This window comes from Abramis brama, assembly GCF_963993115.1.
Source record: "Abramis brama genome assembly, chromosome: 20".
Lineage (NCBI taxonomy): Eukaryota > Metazoa > Chordata > Actinopteri > Cypriniformes > Leuciscidae > Abramis > Abramis brama.
In genome coordinates this window covers 24,663,289-24,688,482 of record NC_139982.1, presented here as the reverse complement: position 1 = coordinate 24,688,482, position 25,194 = coordinate 24,663,289, and the positions used below count along the sequence as shown (strand labels likewise).

Here is a 25,194-nt window from a genome sequence, read left to right as displayed (position 1 = left end):
CTCTTTTCAAGTCTGCTGCATGTGCTCAGCATTATCCTTTATGCTGTCCATATATGTATTTGTTAATCAATGTCCTCTCAGAAGCTTGTCAAACAAAAAATTCCCTCAATTCTTAGAGCTCAGATTTCTTTACCTGCTTGTGTAAGCTTTTAGAGTAACAAATTTAATGATATAATATGGGAAGATGTTGAAGTCTATTAAAATTGTTCACAAATGCTACCCAGTTAATTATAAACTTGCTAAATTTAATAATAGTATTTCCCTCAAGTTCTCCATTTGTCATCAGTTTGAAGAGACAATGAAATCATTTGTTTTGGGACTGTGTGTATTGCAAAGTATTTTGGGTTGACTTTTCAAACTTTGTTAAACATTTTTTGTGACTCTGAAATTAGACCCTTCTCATTTTAAATTTGTAATTAATTTACTTCTTTTTTTTTTTTGGCCAAATGTTATATTCACAAATGAACATTTTCAACTTTTTTATTTTTAAGACAGAGTTTGATATGTATCTAAACTCCTTGAGGCACTCTAAAAACTCAAATGCATGAAAGTGTTATGAAAGCAGACTCGTTATTGTCTATTATTGTGCATTACTGTCTTGTCTTGTTTTTGTATTTGTTATTGTTCCATAAAAAAGGGGGAAAAGGAGGAAAAAAAAGGATGTGAGCGCCGCGTAAAAGCAAATAGAACCCATTATAATCACTGAGGCTCTCAACACTGGATACAGTATACAGATGCACATTCAGTTTCTGACATGCTCCACGAACTTGAGTCTGTCGACAACAGGACAAATGGAAGAGAGAAAGAACATTCGCTTTAAAGCGTCCAGTTTAAACAGCTCTTTTGCGTCTCAGACTTCAGAAGGATCCCAGTGTCGGAAACAACTGGATGTGTTATTTCATTCCAGATCACGTTGAAGGATTATATGTTTGTTCGGAGCATTTTGTTTTGTGAACGAGGCACAGTGTAATAGAGAGTTTGCAAAGAAACTTTTGTTGAGAGATGAAGCAGCCAACTGTATTGGATCTGTAACATATGGTGCATTACCCTGACGTTGTCATACTCAGATTCTAGTCAGAATATGAGTCTGATACTGCTCCATTGGGCTGTAATAATGGGGCGTGTTTCAACCGAACCAAAGAAAATGCCTCTGCACTCAATTGGATAGACCTACAACCAATCAGAGCAATGGGGTAATGACGTATGTTCTTCATTCATCTTTTGATCGACAAATGCCTTGATGGTTCTCTGTTTCTCTTTTAAAATTAATGCGCTGTCGATATCTTCTATAACAGACGCGATGGCGGAATCTACACATCTCAATTCTCCAGCGGCAGCCATCTTTGTTGTAAATGAATTCAACCCAAGCGCTCTTTGGTGACGTGGATGATTACGTTACTGTTGATCATCTGTCCATCATCGTATAAAGCCAACTCTGACAATTTGATTGGTCCGAACAGCAGCAGCTCTGGTCCGAGCATAGTTGCTCCACGTCCAGACCGAACTTCCCGACTTCAAATGTTGTGGGCGGGGCTAAGTTCAGCTGGCATCCAGGCCAATGGTGCATATAAGATTGCATTAAAATGATTAATAATGAAGGGGTGACTTTTTTACTATTTTCAATATCTTTTTTAAAAACATTTACAGTCATAAATTATTTGTATGTTGTGAGGTATTGCTTTGTCACTGTTGTATAGAAAGTTCTTGCTGATATGAATGCAGTATAGGTACAGTATACAGTTATTTGTATATATTTAAGAGGCCAAGTAGACACACAGAGAGCATCTGGTATCTTTTCAGTCTAAAATGACTTGAGACCTACTAGTAAGATAGTAGATTGTGGATGAAGACAGACGAATCTTTCAGTGTACCAATTCAAAGAAAGACAGTAGTTCTATAGTTTGTCTGTAAACCTAAATCTAAATAATTTAACCAAATTTGCATTTGTGCAAAGATCATTGGCTTAACTCTGGAACAGTATTTTCAGATAGATCACAACAAAAGTATGATCAGACTGACCCGTAGTGCTTCTTCTGATCCCTCACACGTCTTAAAGAGAAGCAACTTCTAACATCCAATCTTTATTTTATTTATTTTTTGGAGTATGTTTTGTAGGATATGGATATGATGAAGCTGACCTTATGGATGCAAAATTAATTTCCGTGAAAACTAACAATAAAGTTGTATTCATTGTATCAAATATTTATATTATTTGCTAGATTTTTTATATTTATTTACTAGACGTTTTTTGTATTACCCATCTACTTTTGCTACTGACTTTTAAATAAAAATAAAATAAGTTGAAATACCATGATTGCATTAAAAACATCACAACATTATAATCCTTTTATATTTTATTAAAAAATCTCCAATCACATAAGTTATTTTATTAAAAAAAAAAACATTTTCATGTACACATCAGAAATAGTGGTCAGATTTACAATATAAAATGCAGAGTTCAAGTAGAAACAGTTTAGCTTGTTTTAGACTGTGGGTCTCTGAGTGTTGTTGTTGATGATGATGTTGTTGTTGTTGATGTTGTTGTTGATGATGTTGTTGTTGTTGTTGTATTAGCAGATGCAGCAGATGTTGTTCTCTTGTTCACTTTATCAACATGGCCGTTCACCCAGGTGGTCTCTGGATCTACACAGAACTCTCTACCTGCAAATGTCTGAAACCTGAGGGGGAAAGGACAAAACAAAATTTAGATCAAAGTTTTTTAATGGAGTGTCTCATTCAGATTGACTTTGCAGTTTGAAAATGAAATAATGTTTAAGATGACACTCACACAATGGCTCGTCTGGGACACTCGCTGCTGGTCCAGAAGTAAGACTTCACCAGTTTCACAGGAATCTTCACATTACTGAACTCCATACAGCACTTGTCAGCCACATTAGCTGATAGGGGAGCTGAAATATGGAGACAAATCGGGCTATCACAAATATATACCATGCTCATGCAAAAAAAAAAAGTCAATTAAATTTTCAATTACTCTTGTTACTAACTTATTACAAAGTTGCTGTATTTTTAAATCACCTAATGCAACAAATGAAACTAAACCTGACAAAAATAATCTGAAAACAATACATTTTATCTTAATTATCACTCAAAGAGTCCTCACCGCTTGAAGTCATCGGCACAGAGCAGAAGAGAACCAGGACCAGCAGAAACATCAGGCTTCTCATTCTTCAAGATGTTTGTTCACAATGTCAGAAAGAGTCTGTAGAGCTTGAAGATCTCAGAGCAGATGTGTCCAGAACAACGTCTGAGCTCCTTCTTATATACATAGTAGGAGAGGAATTCTTCATAAAGACATTCATGTAAATCCATTTCTGAGTAACAATACTGTAAGATGCGAGTTGTTTTTAGCTCTTCCTTTTTCTGCTCTGTGGCTCGTGTAAGACAGTGGAAGGTACTTTTATTTCAGATTCACCGAAAACGTGCTTCAGGAACGCAACACACAACTTCCTCTTTTCAAGTCTGCTGCATGTGCTCAGCATTATCCTTTATGCTGTCCATATATGTATTTGTTAATCAATGTCCTCTCAGAAGCTTGTCAAACAAAAAATTCCCTCAATTCTTAGAGCTCAGATTTCTTTACCTGCTTGTGTAAGCTTTTAGAGTAACAAATTTAATGATATAATATGGGAAGATGTTGAAGTCTATTAAAATTGTTCACAAATGCTACCCAGTTAATTATAAACTTGCTAAATTTAATAATAGTATTTCCCTCAAGTTCTCCATTTGTCATCAGTTTGAAGAGACAATGAAATCATTTGTTTTGGGACTGTGTGTATTGCAAAGTATTTTAGGTTGACTTTTCAAACTTTGTTAAACATTTTTTGTGACTGAAATTAGACCCTTCTCATTTTAAATTTGTAATTAATTTACTACTTTTTCTTGCCTATTTTTATATTCACAAATGTACATTTTCAAAGAAAAATCCGTCTTTTTTATTTTTAAGAAAGAGTTTGATATGTATCTAAACTCCTTGAGGTACTCTAAAAACTCAACTGCATGTAAGTGTTACGAAAGCAGACTCATTATTGTCTATTATTGTGCATTACTGTCTTGTCTTGTTTTTGTATTTGTTATTGTTGCATAAAAAAGGGGCGAGAAGAAAAAAGCAGCGTAAAAGCAAATAGAACCCATTATAATCACTGAGGCTCTCAACACTGGATACAGTATACAGATGCACGTTCAGTTTCTGACATACTCCACGAACTTGAGTCTGTCGACAACAGGACAAATGGAAGAGAGAAAGAACATTCGCTTTAAAGCGTCCAGTTTAAACAGCTCTTTTGCGTCTCAGACTTCAGAAGGATCCCAGTGTCGGAAACAACTGGATGTGTTATTTCATTCCAGATCACGTTGAAGGATTATATGTTTGTTCGGAGCATTTTGTTTTGTGAACGAGGCACAGTGTAATAGAGAGTTTGCAAAGAAACTTTTGTTGAGAGATGAAGCAGCCAACTGTATTGGATCTGTAACAAACCAATTTCCATCAAAAGCATATGGTGCATTACCCTGACGTTGTCATACTCAGATTCTAGTCAGAATCTGAGTCTGATACTGCTCCACTGGGCTGTGATTATGGGGAGTGTTCCAACCGAACCAGGAAAGAAAATGCCTCTGCACTCAATTGGATAGACCTACAACCAATCAGAGCAATGGGGTAATGACGTATGTTCTTCATTCATCTTTTGATCGACAAATGCCTTGATGGTTCTCTGTTCCTCTTTTAAAATGAATGCGCTGTCGATATCTTCTATAACAGACGCGATGGCGGAATCTACAAATCTCAATTCTCCAGCGGCAGTCATCTTTGTTGTAAATGAATTCAACCCAAGCGCTCTTTGGTGACGTGGATGATTACGTTACTGTTGATCATCTGTCCATCACCGTATAAAGCCCGCCCTGACAATTTGATTGGTCTGAACAGCAACAGCTCTGGTTCGAGCCATAGACAGTAAAAGAAATGGATACAGTGACCCCATTGGATTCAACGGAGAAAAGTGAAGTCAATTAGAAGCACTCACTTCCTGATGGCTGAGCGTACTGCGCAGACTCACACTGAGCTTGACGACGTAGATGTGACGTAAGCAACCTGTCTGTCTTCTAGTAGCTGTGCCAAGAGAAATCTGAATCATTCCCTTCCGAAACTTGCAGAGACGGAGAGTGTGAGTAGGAGGTGTCCATGAGCTTGGAGCAGGAGCAACTTTTGCTAAGTATTCTGATGAATTATTTTGTCATTTTGCCTCCACGTCCCCACGATTGCCCGCAAGCTTCTCCTCCTGTCCATATTTCTCTACTGTGCGACAGAGAGTCGCGTGGTTATGACACAATCGTTAGCCTATTTTTACAAAAACTGCTTCTACGGGGCCATAACGTAAGATACAAGGTAATGGAGCCTTTTATACATTTTCGTGTTTGTTTAGAAATAAATAATGGACAAATGGAGTCTTTAAACGCCTCAGATGTAAAGTCATTTGCTGTCAAAGTGACGCCAAAATGAATGGGAGTCAATGGAATGCTAACAGCAGATGGGGGTCTGCTAATCAATGGCGGCGCCCGGGGAAGCTTCAATGTTTTATGAAACATTGGCCCCCTGACCAAGTCCAGGCCGAACTTCCCGACTTCAAATGTTGTGGGCGGGGCTAAGTTCAGCTGGCATCCAGGCCAATGGTGCATATAAGATTGCATTAAAATGATTAATAATGAAGACATTTTTACTATTTTCAATGTCTTTTTTAAAAACATTTACAGTCATAAATTATTTGTATGCTGTGAGGTATTGCTTTGTCACTGTTGTATAGAAACTTCTTGCTGATATGAATGCAGTATAGGTACAGTATCCAGTCATTTTTATATATTTACGAGGCCAAGTAGACACACAGAGAGCGTCTGGTATCTTTTCAGTCTAAAATTACTTGAGACCTACTAGTGCAGACAGTAGACTGTGGATGAAGAAAGACGAATCTTTCAGTGTACCAATTCAAAGAAAGACAGTAGTTTTATAGTTTGTCTGTAAACCTAAATCTAAATAATTTAACCAAATTTGCATTTGTTGGCTTAGCTCTGGAACAGTCTTTTCAGATAGATCACAACAAAAGTATGATCACACTGGCCCATAGTGCATCTTTTGATCCCTCACACGTCTTAAAGAGTAAATGTAATCATGTAATGTAATGTAAATCGTGTTGGTAATATGGATATGATGAAGCTGACCTTATGGATACAAAACTAATTTCTGTGAAAACTAACAATAAAGTTGTATTCATTGTATCAAATATTTATATTATTTGCTAGATTTTTTATATTTATTTACTAGAATTTTTTTGTATTACCCATCTACTTTTGCTACTGACTTTTAAATAAAAATAAAATAAGTTTAAATACCATGATTGCATTAAAAACATCACAACATTAAAATCCTTTTATATTTTATTAAAAAATCTCCAATCACATAAGTTATTTTATTAAAAAAACATTTTCATGTACACATCAGAAATAGTGGTCAGATATACAATATTAAAACGCAGAGTTCAAGTAGAAACAGTTTAGCTTGTTTTAGACTGTTGGTCTCTGAGTCTTTGCTGTAGCAGTTGATGCAGCAGAAGATGTTTTTGTTTTTGCAGCAGCAGCAGTTATTGTTGATGTAGTTGTTGTTGATGATGTTGTTGTTGTTGTATTAGCAGATGCAGCAGATGTTGTTCTCTTGTCCACTTTATCAACATGGTGGTTCACCCAGGTGGTCTTTGGATCAACACAGAACTCTTTACCTGCTAATGTCTGAAACCTGACGGGAAAAAGGACAAAACAAGATTTAGATCAGTTTTTTAATGGAGTGTCTCATCCAGATTGACTATGCAGTTTGAAAATGAAATAATGTCTAAAATGATACTCACACAATGGCTCGTCTGGGACACTCGCTGCTGGTCCAGTAGTAAGACTTCACCAGTTTCACAGGAATCTTCACATTACTGAACCTCATACAGCAGTTTTCAGGCACATTAACTGCTATGGGAGCTGAAATATGGAGACAAATCGGACTTTCACAAATATATACCATGCTCATGAAAAAAAAAAAAAAAAAAATAAGACAAAAGTTTTCAATTACTTTTGTTACTAACTTATTACAAAGTTGCCATATTTTTAAATCACCTAATGCAACAAATCAAACTAACCTGATATAAATCATCTGAAACAATACATTTTATCTTAATTAAAAATCAAAGAGTCCTCACCGCTTGAAGTCATCGGCACAGAGCAGAAGAGAACCAGGACCAGCAGAAACATCAGGCTTCTCATTCTTCAAGACGTTTGTTCACAATGTCAGAAAGAGTCTGTAGAGCTTGAAGATCTCAGAGCAGATGTGTCCAGAACAACGTCTGAGCTCCTTCTTATATACATAGTAGGAGAGGAATTCTTCATAAAGACATTCATGTAAATCCATTTCTGAGTAACAATATTGTAAGATGCGAGTTGTTTTTAGCTCTTCCTTTCCTTCATCCTTATTCTGCTTTGTTGTTCATGTAAAAAAGTGGAAGGAACTTTTCTTTCAGATTCACTGAAAACGTGTTCCAGAAAAACAACACGACTTCCTCTTTTCAAGTCCTCTGTGCTCAGCATTAAAGGGGTTATGACATGATAAATAAAATTCGCCTTGATCTTTTGACATATAAGAGGTCTTTACCATAAAAAAAAATCCTGCAAGTTTCAGAGCTTAAAACGTCCTCCTCAGAATAAAAAAAGCTTTTATTTAATCAAGCTCCAAAAAAGCTTGTTTATACGTTTATTGCGGGATCTGTGACATCACACAGGCAATTTTTTTTGCATATGACTGCCTCCAGAGCAAGACATTGAAGAATACATCATCATCTCTTGAGTCTTTTATTTTGGTGAGAAATGAAGAAGCCAACTGTATTGGATCTGACAACAACATCAAATTAGTTCACAATTCTTTGTCTGTAAATGACGGTCTTTCCGCATATACACTCACCTAAAGGATTATTAGGAACACCATACTAATACTGTGTTTGACCCCCTTTCGCCTTCAGAACTGCCTTAATTCTACGTGGCATTGATTCAACAAGGTGCTGAAAGCATTCTTTAGAAATGTTGGCCCATATTGATAGGATAGCATCTTGCAGTTGATGGAGATTTGTGGGATGCACATCCAGGGCACGAAGCTCCCGTTCCACCACATCCCAATGATGCTCTATTGGGTTGAGATCTGGTGACTGTGGGGGCCATTTTAGTACAGTGAACTCATTGTCATGTTCAAGAAACCAATTTGAAATGATTCGAACTTTGTGACATGGTGCATTATCCTGCTGGAAGTAGCCATCAGAGGATGGGTACATGGTGGTCATAAAGGGATGGACATGGTCAGAAACAATGCTCAGGTAGGCCATGGCATTTAAATGATGCCCAATTGGCACTAAGGGGCCTAAAGTGTGCCAAGAAAACATCCCCCACACCATTACACCACCACCACCAGCCTGCACAGTGGTAACAAGGCATGATGGATCCATGTTCTCATTCTGTTTACGCCAAATTCTGACTCTACCATCTGAATGTCTCAACAGAAATCGAGACTCATCAGACCAGGCAACATTTTTCCAGTCTTCAACTGTCCAATTTTGGTGAGCTCGTGCAAATTGTAGCCTCTTTTTCCTATTTGTAGTGGAGATGAGTGGTAGCCGGTGAGGTCTTCTGCTGTTGTAGCCCATCCGCCTCAAGGTTGTGCGTGTTGTGGCTTCACAAATGCTTTGCTGCATACCTCGGTTGTAACGAGTGGTTATTTCAGTCAAAGTTGCTCTTCTATCAGCTTGAATCAGTCGGCCCATTCTCCTCTGACCTCTAGCATCAACAAGGCATTTTCGCCCACAGGACTGCCGCATACTGGATGTTTTTCCCTTTTCACACCATTCTTTGTAAACCCTAGAAATGGTTGTGCGTGAAAATCCCAGTAACTGAGCAGATTGTGAAATACTCAGACCGGCCCGTCTGGCACCAACAACCATGCCACGCTCAAAATTGCTTAAATCACCTTTCTTTCCCATTCTGACATTCAGTTTGGAGTTCAGGAGATTGTCTTGACCAGGACCACACCCCTAAATGCATTGAAGCAACTGCCATGTGATTGGTTGATTAGATAATTGCGTTAATGAGAAATTGAACAGGTGTTCCTAATAATCCTTTAGGTGAGTGTATTTGTTTTGTGCAAAAAACTTTATTGACATTATAAGTGAACCTAATGGAACATATTAAAATAAAATAAAAAATCGATGTCATTACCCCTTTACACATACTAAATCTGAAGATTTAATAAACAAATTTTCCTATCACCATTCACCAAATATTAGATGCTAAACCTTGACTCCCTTACTCACAAAGTAACCCCAAAGACCCTGAATAACTGGTTCAAGTGTTTGATTAAAGCTACTAAATCCACTATTGTTAAACTTCATAGTCTAATAGAGAAGCAACAGTTAAATTGCTTCACAGAACTAAAATATGCAAACGTAATAACAAGAAAAGGGTAGTTTTTCTTTTATTCACATTTAGAAAAGTAGGTGTGGTTTACCTCTGAGTTAAACATTCACTTTAAAATTTTATTTTTATTCAGACTAAAACATTCATTAATCCTTTTCCAACTAAAAGAAGAAAGGAGGAGAGTCTCTGGAAATTTCTGAAGATCCACCCTGAGATCTACAGGATCAGATGTCTATTTGATGTGCGTGTTTACATCTGGAAGACGTATTTTTTAGCGTGTTTGCTTTTCTGAAATACATCTCAAGGACGATTCCTGTCAGATGTTAAACAGACATTTAGAAAATGCCCTTAAGATGTTTATGATTTAGAATGTAAAACTGACATCTTAAAGACGTTTTTCAGATGTTTGTACACAGCAGAGGTTTTCCAGATGAAGCGCTCTTTAACAAGACATATTGCAGAAGTGTGTGTGCTATCTAGAAGCTTCCTGTGCAATTTCTTTATTTCCTGATTTTTTTTTATGATGCAATTATATAGCAAACAGTTCATTACAAATTGTAATCTTACAGTTGTAGCCCTTGTAATCTTACACATACTGATTTTGGTTTCAGCAACAGTTGACAAGATTTTTAGTATGGTTTTATTATTATTTATAATATTTTAAGAAATCTCTCTCACTGAAAGCCTATCAGACAGTGGAAGTAAAAGACTGCAGAACAGTACCAGGAAGGACACAGTATATCTAATGTAGATATTTTATTTATTAATTCTATTCATATCAAGTATATTGTATTTTAGTACTTACAAGGGAAATGTGTTGTTTGAACATTTGTTTTTTGTGAACAATTTTTGTGAACAATTGTCAGTTGACAATTCATGTTAGCCTGAATAAGATACTTAATACATATACTTTGTTTCTTAACATCTATATAGATCCACCAGATATATAATTTAAATAAAATAAATAATTTCCAAATGTGTGCAATAGTGGATAAAAACAATACTGCATGACGACAGAAATGATCATTTATATTTTATTAAAACAACGATCCAATCACATCAATAATTCAGTAAATAAAATAGTTTTATATACACATCAGCACAATATACAATATGAAATGCACAGTTCAAATAGAAAGAGTGTAGTTTGTTTAGACTCTTGTTCTCTTGTCCACTTTATCAACATGGTGGTTCACCCAGGTGGTCTCTGCATCTACACAGATCTCTCTACCTGCTAATGTCTGAAACCTGAGGGGAAAAGGACAAAACAAGATTTAGATCAAAGTTTTTTAATGGAGTGTCTCATTCAGATTGACTTTACAGTTTGAAAATGAAATAATGTCTAAAATGACACTCACACAATGGCTCGTTTGGCACAGTTGCTGCTGGTCCAGATGTAAGACTTCACCAGTTTCACAGGAATCTTCACATTACTGAACTCTCCACAACACTTTGATTGTGCCGCTTCAATTGCACTGGTCGCTGAAATATGAAGACAAATAGGCCTATCACAAATCTATACATTCCCATCACCTAATGCAACAAATGAAACTAAACCTTCCATAAAAAATCTGAAAACAATTAATTTTATCTTAATTATCATTCAAAGAGTCCTCACCGCTTGAAGTCATCAGCACAGAGCAGAAGAGAACCAGGACCAGCAGAAACATCAGGCTTCTCATTCTTCAAGATGTTTGTTCACAATGTCAGAAAGAGTCTGTAGAGCTTGAAGATCTCAGAGCAGATGTGTCCAGAACAACGTCTGAGCTCCTTCTTATATACATAGTAGGAGAGGAATTCTTCATAAAGACATTCATGTAAATCCATTTCTGAGTAACAATATTGTAAGATGCGAGTTGTTTTTAGCTCTTCCTTTCCTTCATCCTTTTTCTGCTCTGTCGCTCGTGTAAGACAGTGGAAGGTACTTTTCTGTCAGATTCGCTGAAAACGTGTTTCAGGAACGCAACACACGGCTTCCTCTTTTCAGGCCTTGCTCAGCATTAAACGTAGGCTATTAAATCTAAAGATTTTATGATCAAATCTGAATCTGAATGAAGGTGTTTGATTAAAGCTACTAAATCCACTATTGTTAAACTCACAGTCAGCACTAAACTATTGTTTAGTGACTTTTCATAGTCTAATAGAGAAGCAACAGTTGAACTGCTTCACTGAACTGAAATATGGCTAAGTAATGACATGAAAAGAGGAAGCTTTTCTAGTATTGACAGTATTAGAAAAAAAGGTGTGATTTACTTCTAAAACAATAATTCACATTTTCTGACTAAAAGAAGACATTTCTGAAGATCCATCCAGAGATCCACAGGATGCTTTTAATAATTCATTAGACAAATTGTGTTCTACAGAAACTTTGGTATAACACTTTATAAGTATACAGTAATAAAGTACAAATCAATAACAAACTATTAGTTTATAGTTAATGCATAGTTAATATATTGTAGTCTCTACATTGTTAATATATTAAAAAACTACACAAATAGTGAGTCCTTTATTCATTGTAACTTTAACACAATTATTATCCTTTAATTAGCTCGTATTAAAGGAATTGTTAATTGATTATTAGGACTAAATAGTTCTCACTTTAGATAAGGTCATGGAAAATGTCATTAATTAAGTGCTTTAAACCAAGCTTCATTATATATATATATATATTTAAAAGTTTTAAGGAACACTTAATACACTTAACACTTAATGCATTTAATCTAATAAAGGTTGGATTAAAGCACTAAATTAATGACACTTTCCAATTCTATTATCAACTATTTGCAGTTAATAATTTAACAAAGCATAAAAAAACATTATCTAACAGTAGTACTTACCAGACACCTTGTGTCAAAATGATTTACGACTTTGACCTTTGACCTTTTGGCAGGTTGAACTTCCGGTGACCTTTATGATTGACGGGTTGAACTTCCGGAATGCGGTCATGGGATTAACCTATTGACCCTGCTAGCCTATCGATCATGTTGTTTGACAGTTAGTTTTGAACTATGACCTATCTAGGACTAAATCATAATTTTGACGGGTAGTTTTGTCCTATATTAATAGAACAGATGTTTTTTTGCCGTTTGTTTGAACTTTGTCCCAGTTATATGTGTGTGTGTGTGTGTGTGGTTATATGGCTTGTACCTGCGCCCCCACCGCAGTGAAAGTGAGAAGCGTATGTCACACAAAATAATCTCATCCTTTAAAATAAAACATACATTGAAACCAATTATTTTAGATGAATAAAAGTGTATAAAATAAAAAGCTACTAAAACCAATTATTTTAGAGAGTTGAAAAGTATGTCCATACCATTGACGTCCACAAAAATAATTAACCTAAAGTTAAAAAACATACCTTTAAAAGTATATAAAATAAAAATTATTTTAGTTTTAGATAAAAAATACATAAACATTCTGCTCTTTAAAAGTGTATAATCTAAAACAATTTAAGGTTGAAAAAACATACCTGTAAAAGTGTATAATATAAAATAATTATTTTAGCTGAATAAAATTGTCTTACCTTATTTTAGAAAGTTGAAGTATACCATTGATGTCCACAAAAAATGCAATGTATGAATGGATTCAAAATTGTTTTACACAACTGAATTCACATAGTCATTCCTGAATGACCTCACACTCTCAAAACATAAGGAGCGCGCTTCTAATGTATGTGTGTCAAAAAGTAAAACACACGTGTCTGTGTGTGTGTGTGTGTGTGTCTATGCGCGCGTCCTCTTCCTGCGAGCTCTGACCCCCCTCCTTACAGTGTAACTGTCAAGTGAATCTCACACTAACAAAAGCTGAAAAAACATTCTATTCTTTATAATCTACTAAAACCAATTCTTTCAGTTTTATAAAAAATCATCTTACATGTTTATAGAGAGTTGAAGAAGCTCTTAACACATCAATTCCATACGAATGGGTCACAAAAATAATTTAACTAAAGTTGAAAAAAATATTCTGTTCTTTTTAAAAGTATATAATGAAATACTTATAAAATCTACCGAACCAAGTATTTCAGTTTTAGATAAACAAAACTGTCTCAAAACATAGCGCGTCTAATGTATGTGTGTCAAAAAGTAAAGGAGCCGTGCGCGTTTCTGTGTGTGCATGTGTGTGTGTGTGTGTGTGTGTGTGTGTGTGTGTGTCTGTGCGCGCCCCTTCACATGTGAGCTCTGACCCCTCTCCTTCGCATACCAGAGCACGGTGAAAGTGAGGAAGGGGTTTCCTAATATCACACTAACAAAAGTTGAAAAACATACTGTTCCTTAAAAGTGTATAAATAAAATGGTTATAAAAATATACTGAAACCAATTATTTTAGATGAATAAATAAAATTCATCTTACATGTTTAGAGTTACAACTCTTGAACTTACAAGTTCAAGAAGCTCTTAAAGACATAAATCACAGAGTGGTTCTCTCTCACACCAGCGTCTCTGACTCAGAGGGTTGTATTCAGTGATGGGATGAGACATTTTGAATGCTGTGTTGGGGGTAAATTAATTTCAAAGTTTAAATGATATCTTTTAAAAAAAATATTTGTTTCATAACATATAGATGTCCATACATCCTATGAATGAGACTGCAGTTGTAATAGAAAAGACTTTTTTTTTCCTGACTCTGCTCCTTCGCATTCCTGAGCACAGTGAAAGTGATAATAATGTTTTAAATTTCACAAAGATAATATAAAATAAATACCTTGCTAGAAATCTACTGAAATGCTTGTAAAAAGAATAAAATTCATCTCACATGTTTAGAGAGTTACGATTCTTGAACTTATGTGTTCAAGAAGCTGTTGAGAGCCATAAATCACAGAGCTCAGAGATAAATCTCTCTCACACCAGCGTCTCTGACTCCTAGGGTTTATTCAGCGATCAGAATGAGACATTGTGTTAGGGCTAAATTTATTTCAAAGTTTAAATGATATCTTTATAAAATGTAAATGTAATGTATAAAAAATGTATAAAAAAGTCTCTCAAACAGAGGCCCTCGCTCGTGTCTATGCTGCATTCTGACATCCCCTCCTTTCATTTCCAGAGGTAACAGTGACACTGTGAAGTGTATCTCACACTAACTAAAGTTAAAAAACATTCTGTTCTTTATAAGTATATAAAAAATATTCTCTCTCTCATCTAAAAGCATAACCTTAAAAAGTTTGCATTAGATATTTTAAAAGATTGATTAAATTAAATCTTTAAAGTTTCAATACATACTCATCTTCTATTTATCTGTACTTATGTATGATATAAATTATTATTTTTTGCTTAACGGTGACCTAAAGTATAATTGTTATTATACAATGTCTGTTCAAAAACTGTACTTGGTCGTCTTAAATCTCATTTATACGAAAAAGATTCAACCAGCATTTTTTGTCCATGTGGGGGTTTCAACTTTTATGGTGGGGCTTTCCATAGCTATCCCGTACATCTAAACAGAACCATCACAGAAAACTACATTTTCAAAATGTAAACAAAAGTTTTAGCTAAATAAAAACACCTTATTTCCAGAGAGGCAAAGTAGTTCTTTATGCAATGATAAAAACGATCCAAAAAAGCAAATAGTTTAAGTTGTCCTATAACAGCCCCAGGCCCTTCAGTGATAAACTACAGTGTGAACTGAAGCTTCAGGATATAGGGCGACAGACCAGATGAGTCTCGGGGGGGGGGGGGGGGGGGGGGGGGAGTCTCTCTGCATTCCAGACTACATCCAAAGTTTACACTAATTTCATTTAAAAGTTTAAATCAAATCTTTAAAATCATATCTTCTTAGAAGATTTATGTATTATTGTTACTAAGCAGCGTCTGTCCAAAAACTTGAGATCTTAGATCTTTTGTCCATACAACATGAAACATGTTGTCAAAGTTTGTCACAATGTTTTTAAGAAATCCTAGGACTTTACATTGCTCTTATTTAGACAAAGTTGTATCATTTGGAAAATCACCACACAATGTCAGAGACGCAATGTGTGATAAGTAAAAATCACCCATCGTATAAGATCATTTTTACTTGTATCTCCCGAACTAGGGTGAAACCCTTTACTGAGAATATACCACCGGCCATCTACTCAAAATATATGTAGAAGTTTCAAATGTTAGCATTTGTTGATGGTGGCCGCATGAACAGACTTTGGGGAGAGCTATATCAGGAAGCTATGCCCTTTGACCTCCTCGATTTTGCAGGCCTTTTTGTTAAAGATTTTAGAAGATTCCCATCTAGCGGTGAAATTCTATTTTGCATTTAAACGAATAGTGCTTTCTAGCAGTTCTCCCATCTACTCGTTTTTTTTTTCAACTTTGGTAAATGTGCCAAGAATCTATGACAACGTGTCTTCCGATAGCGCTTCATCGAGTTTAATTGTACATGTTCTACCGTTATGATGTACTTGTTACATGTTCTACCGTACATGTTCTACCGTTCTATATAATGATTTACACAACCGAGCAATAGACCGTACCTTTGACTTACCCGTCGAGAAGAAAGTAGATTCCTAGATAAAAGCTATCCCGATATTTATTTACATACCGATAAATTAAATTTGAATTTAATTAAAACTTCTCCTGTGGCTCGGCTTAACTATGATCCAGCATTATATTGTACCGTGCAGTGCAGCCTTTCAAATGTGGCGGGGGCAGTATCAACGCCTCCCATATGGTCTAGCGGTTAGGATTCCTGGTTTTCATCCAGGCTGCTACTCAATAGTCGAATAATCATCAATAATAATTTTTAGTCTTAGAGGCCTACACGAACTGCAGAAACAAGCAGAATGTGTGAAAACTCAGTTTCAGTACCAAATCATTTTCACAAATACAATTATATTGAATTCAGAAAATTTCACTATGGAATACTTTATCTATCATAATTTCAATTTAGTACGTCATCATTTCAACTTTTCATCTCATAATTATGACGCATAGTCATAATTTCAACTTTTTAAGTCATCATTTCGACTTTTTGTCAATTACGCCTTTTTAATGTTTTAAAGTCATAATTTGGTTGTTGACTATAGTAGTGTTGCACCTGCATGTCCACTAACTCGCTTGTGAGAGTCAGAGTGTGTAAAGTAAGCTCTCATTAGTGTTAGTAGAGTATTACTGGACTGGTAGGGTTAGAATAAGTAATATTACAATAAAATATCTGTTGGTGGGCATCGCGATAAAGAGTTAGCAGATATTAAGCACATATTAAAATTAACATTTTTCAACCGAGCGAGTCTGCGCATGAGAGGCCTTCTTCAACTTTTTAATTCAGAATTACAATGACGCCTTTTTAATGTAATGCTTAAAACGTTTTTTAGTCATAATTTGGTTGTTGACTATAGTAGTGTTGATGATGAAACGTGCTAGTGCTTTTTGTACCTCTCTGGTATTATAGTGTTTCAAGATGGCGGAACGACACGGAAGCCTCCTTGGACTTACCCGCCCCATGTAAATAACAGATAAGAAATGATCTGATTTTAAGAAAGATCATTTTACACCCATGAGGACATATTTATGAATAAAGATGATGATTTTAGCTAATAAAATACCATTTTTCAATCTACACATGAGAGACCTTCAGAAGTCAGAACTTCAGCGGTTTAGGCCCGTTGGCGAAAACACTGCGTGTGTAAGGTAGTTTTCCAGATTTTCACCCAAAATCAAATACTGTATGACACTTTTCAAAGTTAGAATAACCTGTTGTGTTCTGACACAAGGCCATTAACCGGTTCTTTTTGTTTTATAAATGTACTTTGCTTATTTCTAAATATCAACCTGATAAATATGAATTCACGATTAAACAAGATAATTTTTAAGAAAAAACATTTTTAAGAAAAATACAACTAAACCATGATAATGTTTAGTTTAGATGTGGATGATTAAGTTTCAGGCGTAGTGCAACCAGATTTCTCTAACATCTCACTCACAACGCAAAACGTTGTAAATAAACATTTTCAAACTGTAATTTTATTTTATTGATTATGGTGATTTAAAGTTTTTGTTATTAACTAATACCTTTATCTTTTAACTAACATCTAACCCCAAATAAACAGATAATGGAATGTTCACAATCTACATTGTTAGATATTCTCCTATGTATCTAAGTAGTTGTGCTTAAATCTTTGGCTGTATTTTGTCACACTCTTGTAAAGACTATGGACTAACTTATCAGACACTCACCACACTGATGTTAACATCACCATATATTGTCTTTTCTACCATGATTGGAGCAACTATTGTCCCACCATTCTTCTGGTCAATTGTGAAGGTAAGCTGATTAGGGATCTGAATGAATAGCCGTCCGAATGATGTAGAATTATTATTATTATTATTATTAGTATTATTATGCTGTCGTTGTAGATGGTTGTTAGGCTGTTGGTTTGTCATGTTTCCAGAATGTGTTTGAATGCTCAGCGTCTGAACGTCACCATCTGTTAAAAAAAAAAAAAATTTAAGAAGATTGAAGATTGAGAAACATATTCACTACTAACAAAGTAAAATTATAAATCTTTTCCTACGTTTGATATTCTTTTTTCTGATTTTTTTCACTATGGACTTGATCCTTTTTAATGCTGTTTTCTCTCCATATTTATTCTGTAGTTCCTCTACTGTATCTTCCAACCTCCCTGTTGTTCTTCTCCAGCTGTATTAACCAAAGACAAGCAGTTAGAAGAATCAAATGTATGTACAGCAAAAATAAAGTTAACATAAAATAAACACATTCATACACCAGTTCAAAGTCAATGAACCGGCTGATGCTGCAGGTGTTAGAGCACATGATGGCCGGTGAACAGCAGGTTAAACCAGAGTTAAAACAATAGTCTATGTTAGGACAATAGTATCTGATAATAGCTGATAACGGTCAAAGTGCGAGATAAGGTGCAAGTAGCTAAACTAAACATTTCATATTTGACAAATGTTTTGAGAAATGTTAAACAACTACAAAAATAATCAATTTGTTTCTAATTTCTTTTTTTCTAAATTGTGATTTAATGTGAAAGGAGAAGAAACACATAACATGTGTACATGAATGAATGTGTACAATTTAATAAACGTATTTACCTAACATCCATAGCCTTCGTTAAATTAAGACTAAGTTCCTTTTTTTTTGTGGACAAAGTGAACTTTGGAGCACTTAGCGGGTCAAAAATAAGTGCCATTTGGAACTCTTTTTATCAAAAAAATATATGTTGATAATGATTAGTTATGCCAAATGATAGTTTGGCATGCATGGGATTGGTTGTCCATAGTGAGAGAAATACTTTTATTATAGAAATGGCTATTCTTTATTCTATTCTTTAATCCACAAATAAAATAGGTTTTTATACCTGCTCAAGTACTTCTTGATGAGTTTCTTCTGTATTAAACAGCGAATCTTCTCAGTCAGATCGTCGCAAGATCTCAGGAATCCTCTCACACTGCTCGTGTTCACGCGCTCCATCGCTGCACTTGTGTGTATGACTCGAACGATTCAAACTTCTCTCTGGCGACATGTAGGACTTGTTGGTTATGCAGGAACTAGTTATTTATGGCTTTCCTGAGGCCAACCTCCATACATTCTACACAACAGGGTGGGTGGACCCCAGCCTGATAAATATTTCACGACATTACACGCTCTACTCTAGCTCTACTAGCCTCGGACTGCTGCGCCACTGCAACAAAAGTTGAAAGTCCTGAACCTGACGCAAACTTCTGACCCACAAACTTCTGTGCATTAACGCACAAGGCACGATCTCCCGGTTCCCAGTTGCTAAGCTGGCCTCCACAACTGAAGCAAGCCACTCTGTCGCCCTGACCAAGGTAGTAGAAACCACTTTTGGCAAGCTCGGCCGGACTTACTGGTGCAAGAGTCCAATTCTGAAAGGTGTCAAGGCGTTCCTGTTCCCGACGCATGCCAGGATTGTGACAAGCCGGAGGTTGCTGGTGAGACATATCCATGTTTAAGTAAACTCCTCCGTTTGGCCTGAAACGGATGTCGCAGGGGTGGAAAGCTCTCAGTTGCGAAGCGGGGAAAAGGGTGAAGACATAAAAATGGGACCACAGGGCGTGTCCACTCAAGCCCTTCTCTCTGCCGGACTAGTGTCTAGTCATCCATGGCAGAACGCATCATCTTATTAAAAAATGTAATGAGAACAAGAACAACACCACAAAATGTCCTTTCTTCTGTACACGGCGGGCAAAACAGTTGTATCATTTGATACAACTGTATTGCCGCCTCGGGAATATGGTAATTAAAATGCAGAAAACAAATATTGAAATATTGAATTATTCTAAATATTATGAGCTCAGACATTTTTTACCAGAATTTTATTTCAACATTATACTTTCATACATTGAAGTAAAACGACAATAACGACATTTACAGATGGTCTAACCAGAATAAAAAATCTCTGCAGGCTATCATGTTTTGCTCCAGGCTATAGTTGACCAGACTTTCAACTAATTCACCAACGTCAGTTTTTGCATTTTTTGACACCAGTGACACACAGAGATCCGTTACAAAAGTCCATATAGCGAGTATTTCTGTGATTTTGAATTCGTCACAACATCCACCCAACACATCCAGAACTTTTCTGAGGATTACGCCGTTCGGCTCTTTGCCGTTAAAAAACATGGGCGTTACATCAGGCCATGGCTTTGTCAAGCCTCTTACGACGTCCATTTCATTTTTGAGATTTGTCACACGTTTGGTATCCTGCGCACAATCTTTTTTCATATCACGCGCAGCGTCGATGATCCTGTGCATCAAGCCAACCATTTGGCCTCTAAAATAATCTTTAAACATAGAGTCCAGCATATCTCTTAAATGACACTCTTTGCCCGTGGCACACTCACACACCGGAGGATAATTGTACCCCGTATCGCCAGAACTCAACGGGGAGTCGCTCTCCTTTAGGTTTTGCGTCGCCATTTTTTCAGCTTTTCGAAGAGTCTACTGAATCTCCTGCAATGTTCCTGGAATCTCCCTTGCGGTACAATCGTGCCTTGTGCGTTAATGCGCAGAAGTTTGTGGGTCAGAAGTTTGCGTCAGGTTCAGGACTTTCAACTTTTGTTGCAGTGGCGCAGCAGTCCGAGGCTAGTAGAGCTAGAGTAGAGCGTGTAATGTCGTGAAATATTTATCAGGCTGGGGTCCACCCACCCTGTTGTGTAGAATGTATGGAGGTTGGCCTCAGGAAAGCCATAAATAACTAGTTCCTGCATAACCAACAAGTCCTACATGTCGCCAGAGAGAAGTTTGAATCGTTCGAGTCATACACACAAGTGCAGCGATGGAGCGCGTGAACACGAGCAGTGTGAGAGGATTCCTGAGATCTTGCGACGATCTGACTGAGAAGATTCGCTGTTTAATACAGAAGAAACTCATCAAGAAGTACTTGAGCAGGTATAAAAACCTATTTTATTTGTGGATTAAAGAATAGAATAAAGAATAGCCATTTCTATAATAAAAGTATTTCTCTCACTATGGACAACCAATCCCATGCATGCCAAACTATCATTTGGCATAACTAATCATTATCAACATATATTTTTTTGATAAAAAGAGTTCCAAATGGCACTTATTTTTGACCCGCTAAGTGCTCCAAAGTTCACTTTGTCCACAAAAAAAAAGGAACTTAGTCTTAATTTAACGAAGGCTATGGATGTTAGGTAAATACGTTTATTAAATTGTACACATTCATTCATGTACACATGTTATGTGTTTCTTCTCCTTTCACATTAAATCACAATTTAGAAAAAAAGAAATTAGAAACAAATTGATTATTTTTGTAGTTGTTTAACATTTCTCAAAACATTTGTCAAATATGAAATGTTTAGTTTAGCTACTTGCACCTTATCTCGCACTTTGACCGTTATCAGCTATTATCAGATACTATTGTCCTAACATAGACTATTGTTTTAACTCTGGTTTAACCTGCTGTTCACCGGCCATCATGTGCTCTAACACCTGCAGCATCAGCCGGTTCATTGACTTTGAACTGGTGTATGAATGTGTTTATTTTATGTTAACTTTATTTTTGCTGTACATACATTTGATTCTTCTAACTGCTTGTCTTTGGTTAATACAGCTGGAGAAGAACAACAGGGAGGTTGGAAGATACAGTAGAGGAACTACAGAATAAATATGGAGAGAAAACAGCATTAAAAAGGATCAAGTCCATAGTGAAAAAAATCAGAAAAAAGAATATCAAACGTAGGAAAAGATTTATAATTTTACTTTGTTAGTAGTGAATATGTTTCTCAATCTTCAATCTTCTTAAAAATTTTTTTTTTTTTAACAGATGGTGACGTTCAGACGCTGAGCATTCAAACACATTCTGGAAACATGACAAACCAACAGCCTAACAACCATCTACAACGACAGCATAATAATACTAATAATAATAATAATAATAATTCTACATCATTCGGACGGCTATTCATTCAGATCCCTAATCAGCTTACCTTCACAATTGACCAGAAGAATGGTGGGACAATAGTTGCTCCAATCATGGTAGAAAAGACAATATATGGTGATGTTAACATCAGTGTGGTGAGTGTCTGATAAGTTAGTCCATAGTCTTTACAAGAGTGTGACAAAATACAGCCAAAGATTTAAGCACAACTACTTAGATACATAGGAGAATATCTAACAATGTAGATTGTGAACATTCCATTATCTGTTTATTTGGGGTTAGATGTTAGTTAAAAGATAAAGGTATTAGTTAATAACAAAAACTTTAAATCACCATAATCAATAAAATAAAATTACAGTTTGAAAATGTTTATTTACAACGTTTTGCGTTGTGAGTGAGATGTTAGAGAAATCTGGTTGCACTACGCCTGAAACTTAATCATCCACATCTAAACTAAACATTATCATGGTTTAGTTGTATTTTTCTTAAAAATGTTTTTTCTTAAAAATTATCTTGTTTAATCGTGAATTCATATTTATCAGGTTGATATTTAGAAATAAGCAAAGTACATTTATAAAACAAAAAGAACCGGTTAATGGCCTTGTGTCAGAACACAACAGGTTATTCTAACTTTGAAAAGTGTCATACAGTATTTGATTTTGGGTGAAAATCTGGAAAACTACCTTACACACGCAGTGTTTTCGCCAACGGGCCTAAACCGCTGAAGTTCTGACTTCTGAAGGTCTCTCATGTGTAGATTGAAAAATGGTATTTTATTAGCTAAAATCATCATCTTTATTCATAAATATGTCCTCATGGGTGTAAAATGATCTTTCTTAAAATCAGATCATTTCTTATCTGTTATTTACATGGGGCGGGTAAGTCCAAGGAGGCTTCCGTGTCGTTCCACCATCTTGAAACACTATAATACCAGAGAGGTACAAAAAGCACTAGCACGTTTCATCATCAACACTACTATAGTCAACAACCAAATTATGACTAAAAAACGTTTTAAGCATTACATTAAAAAGGCGTCATTGTAATTCTGAATTAAAAAGTTGAAGAAGGCCTCTCATGCGCAGACTCGCTCGGTTGAAAAATGTTAATTTTAATATGTGCTTAATATCTGCTAACTCTTTATCGCGATGCCCACCAACAGATATTTTATTGTAATATTACTTATTCTAACCCTACCAGTCCAGTAATACTCTACTAACACTAATGAGAGCTTACTTTACACACTCTGACTCTCACAAGCGAGTTAGTGGACATGCAGGTGCAACACTACTATAGTCAACAACCAAATTATGACTTTAAAACATTAAAAAGGCGTAATTGACAAAAAGTCGAAATGATGACTTAAAAAGTTGAAATTATGACTATGCGTCATAATTATGAGATGAAAAGTTGAAATGATGACGTACTAAATTGAAATTATGATAGATAAAGTATTCCATAGTGAAATTTTCTGAATTCAATATAATTGTATTTGTGAAAATGATTTGGTACTGAAACTGAGTTTTCACACATTCTGCTTGTTTCTGCAGTTCGTGTAGGCCTCTAAGACTAAAAATTATTATTGATGATTATTCGACTATTGAGTAGCAGCCTGGATGAAAACCAGGAATCCTAACCGCTAGACCATATGGGAGGCGTTGATACTGCCCCCGCCACATTTGAAAGGCTGCACTGCACGGTACAATATAATGCTGGATCATAGTTAAGCCGAGCCACAGGAGAAGTTTTAATTAAATTCAAATTTAATTTATCGGTATGTAAATAAATATCGGGATAGCTTTTATCTAGGAATCTACTTTCTTCTCGACGGGTAAGTCAAAGGTACGGTCTATTGCTCGGTTGTGTAAATCATTATATAGAACGGTAGAACATGTACGGTAGAACATGTAACAAGTACATCATAACGGTAGAACATGTACAATTAAACTCGATGAAGCGCTATCGGAAGACACGTTGTCATAGATTCTTGGCACATTTACCAAAGTTGAAAAAAAAAACGAGTAGATGGGAGAACTGCTAGAAAGCACTATTCGTTTAAATGCAAAATAGAATTTCACCGCTAGATGGGAATCTTCTAAAATCTTTAACAAAAAGGCCTGCAAAATCGAGGAGGTCAAAGGGCATAGCTTCCTGATATAGCTCTCCCCAAAGTCTGTTCATGCGGCCACCATCAACAAATGCTAACATTTGAAACTTCTACATATATTTTGAGTAGATGGCCGGTGGTATATTCTCAGTAAAGGGTTTCACCCTAGTTCGGGAGATACAAGTAAAAATGATCTTATACGATGGGTGATTTTTACTTATCACACATTGCGTCTCTGACATTGTGTGGTGATTTTCCAAATGATACAACTTTGTCTAAATAAGAGCAATGTAAAGTCCTAGGATTTCTTAAAAACATTGTGACAAACTTTGACAACATGTTTCATGTTGTATGGACAAAAGATCTAAGATCTCAAGTTTTTGGACAGACGCTGCTTAGTAACAATAATACATAAATCTTCTAAGAAGATATGATTTTAAAGATTTGATTTAAACTTTTAAATGAAATTAGTGTAAACTTTGGATGTAGTCTGGAATGCAGAGAGACTCCCCCCCCCCCCCCCCCCCCCCCCCCGAGACTCATCTGGTCTGTCGCCCTATATCCTGAAGCTTCAGTTCACACTGTAGTTTATCACTGAAGGGCCTGGGGCTGTTATAGGACAACTTAAACTATTTGCTTTTTTGGATCGTTTTTATCATTGCATAAAGAACTACTTTGCCTCTCTGGAAATAAGGTGTTTTTATTTAGCTAAAACTTTTGTTTACATTTTGAAAATGTAGTTTTCTGTGATGGTTCTGTTTAGATGTACGGGATAGCTATGGAAAGCCCCACCATAAAAGTTGAAACCCCCACATGGACAAAAAATGCTGGTTGAATCTTTTTCGTATAAATGAGATTTAAGACGACCAAGTACAGTTTTTGAACAGACATTGTTTAATAACAATTATACTTTAGGTCACCGTTAAGCAAAAAATAATAATTTATATCATACATAAGTACAGATAAATAGAAGATGAGTATGTATTGAAACTTTAAAGATTTAATTTAATCAATCTTTTAAAATATCTAATGCAAACTTTTTAAGGTTATGCTTTTAGATGAGAGAGAGAATATTTTTTATATACTTATAAAGAACAGAATGTTTTTTAACTTTAGTTAGTGTGAGATACACTTCACAGTGTCACTGTTACCTCTGGAAATGAAAGGAGGGGATGTCAGAATGCAGCATAGACACGAGCGAGGGCCTCTGTTTGAG

At 35.7% G+C, this 25,194-nt stretch overlaps 2 protein-coding genes across 4 annotated transcripts; both read right to left on the bottom strand.

Moving 5' to 3' along the window:
• Positions 1–2,342: 2,342 nt before the first annotated feature.
• Positions 2,343–11,398, bottom strand: LOC311070448 (C-C motif chemokine 22-like). Of its 3 annotated transcripts, none has more exons than XM_084094301.1 (3): positions 11,120–11,322; positions 10,860–10,983; positions 2,343–2,678 (listed from the first exon to the last, which is right to left on the bottom strand). In XM_084094301.1, exons 1-3 carry the CDS (start codon positions 11,181–11,183, stop codon positions 2,474–2,476), a joined length of 393 nt encoding a protein of 130 aa, XP_083950427.1. In that variant the 5' UTR covers positions 11,184–11,322; the 3' UTR covers positions 2,343–2,473. The 3 variants fall into 3 exon arrangements, with proteins under 3 accessions (XP_083950427.1, XP_083950428.1, XP_083950429.1); XM_084094302.1 differs by lacking the exons at positions 10,860–10,983; positions 11,120–11,322 and adding exons at positions 2,789–2,909; positions 3,122–3,311; XM_084094303.1 differs by lacking the exon at positions 2,343–2,678 and adding an exon at positions 10,522–10,749 and having other exon boundaries at positions 11,120–11,398.
• LOC311071135 (C-C motif chemokine 2-like) lies at positions 6,432–7,545 on the bottom strand. Its single transcript, XM_084095357.1, has 3 exons — positions 7,248–7,545; positions 6,909–7,029; positions 6,432–6,799 (listed from the first exon to the last, which is right to left on the bottom strand). Exons 1-3 carry the CDS (start codon positions 7,309–7,311, stop codon positions 6,571–6,573), a joined length of 414 nt encoding a protein of 137 aa, XP_083951483.1. The 5' UTR covers positions 7,312–7,545; the 3' UTR covers positions 6,432–6,570.
• Positions 11,399–25,194: the final 13,796 nt, after the last annotated feature.

Coding starts and splice junctions, on each gene's coding strand:
- LOC311071135 (XM_084095357.1), bottom strand. CDS start 7,311: ATGAGAAGCCTGATGTTTCTGCTGGTCCTGGTTCTCTTCTGCTCTGTG. Junction 7,030..7,247: donor TGTGCCGATGACTTCAAGCG/GTGAGGACTCTT, acceptor TCCATATTTCAG/CTCCCATAGCAGTTAATGTG. Junction 6,800..6,908: donor TGTCCCAGACGAGCCATTGT/GTGAGTATCATT, acceptor TTTTCCCGTCAG/GTTTCAGACATTAGCAGGTA.
- LOC311070448 (XM_084094301.1), bottom strand. CDS start 11,183: ATGAGAAGCCTGATGTTTCTGCTGGTCCTGGTTCTCTTCTGCTCTGTG. Junction 10,984..11,119: donor TGTGCTGATGACTTCAAGCG/GTGAGGACTCTT, acceptor TTCATATTTCAG/CGACCAGTGCAATTGAAGCG. Junction 2,679..10,859: donor TGTGCCAAACGAGCCATTGT/GTGAGTGTCATT, acceptor TTTCCCCCTCAG/GTTTCAGACATTTGCAGGTA.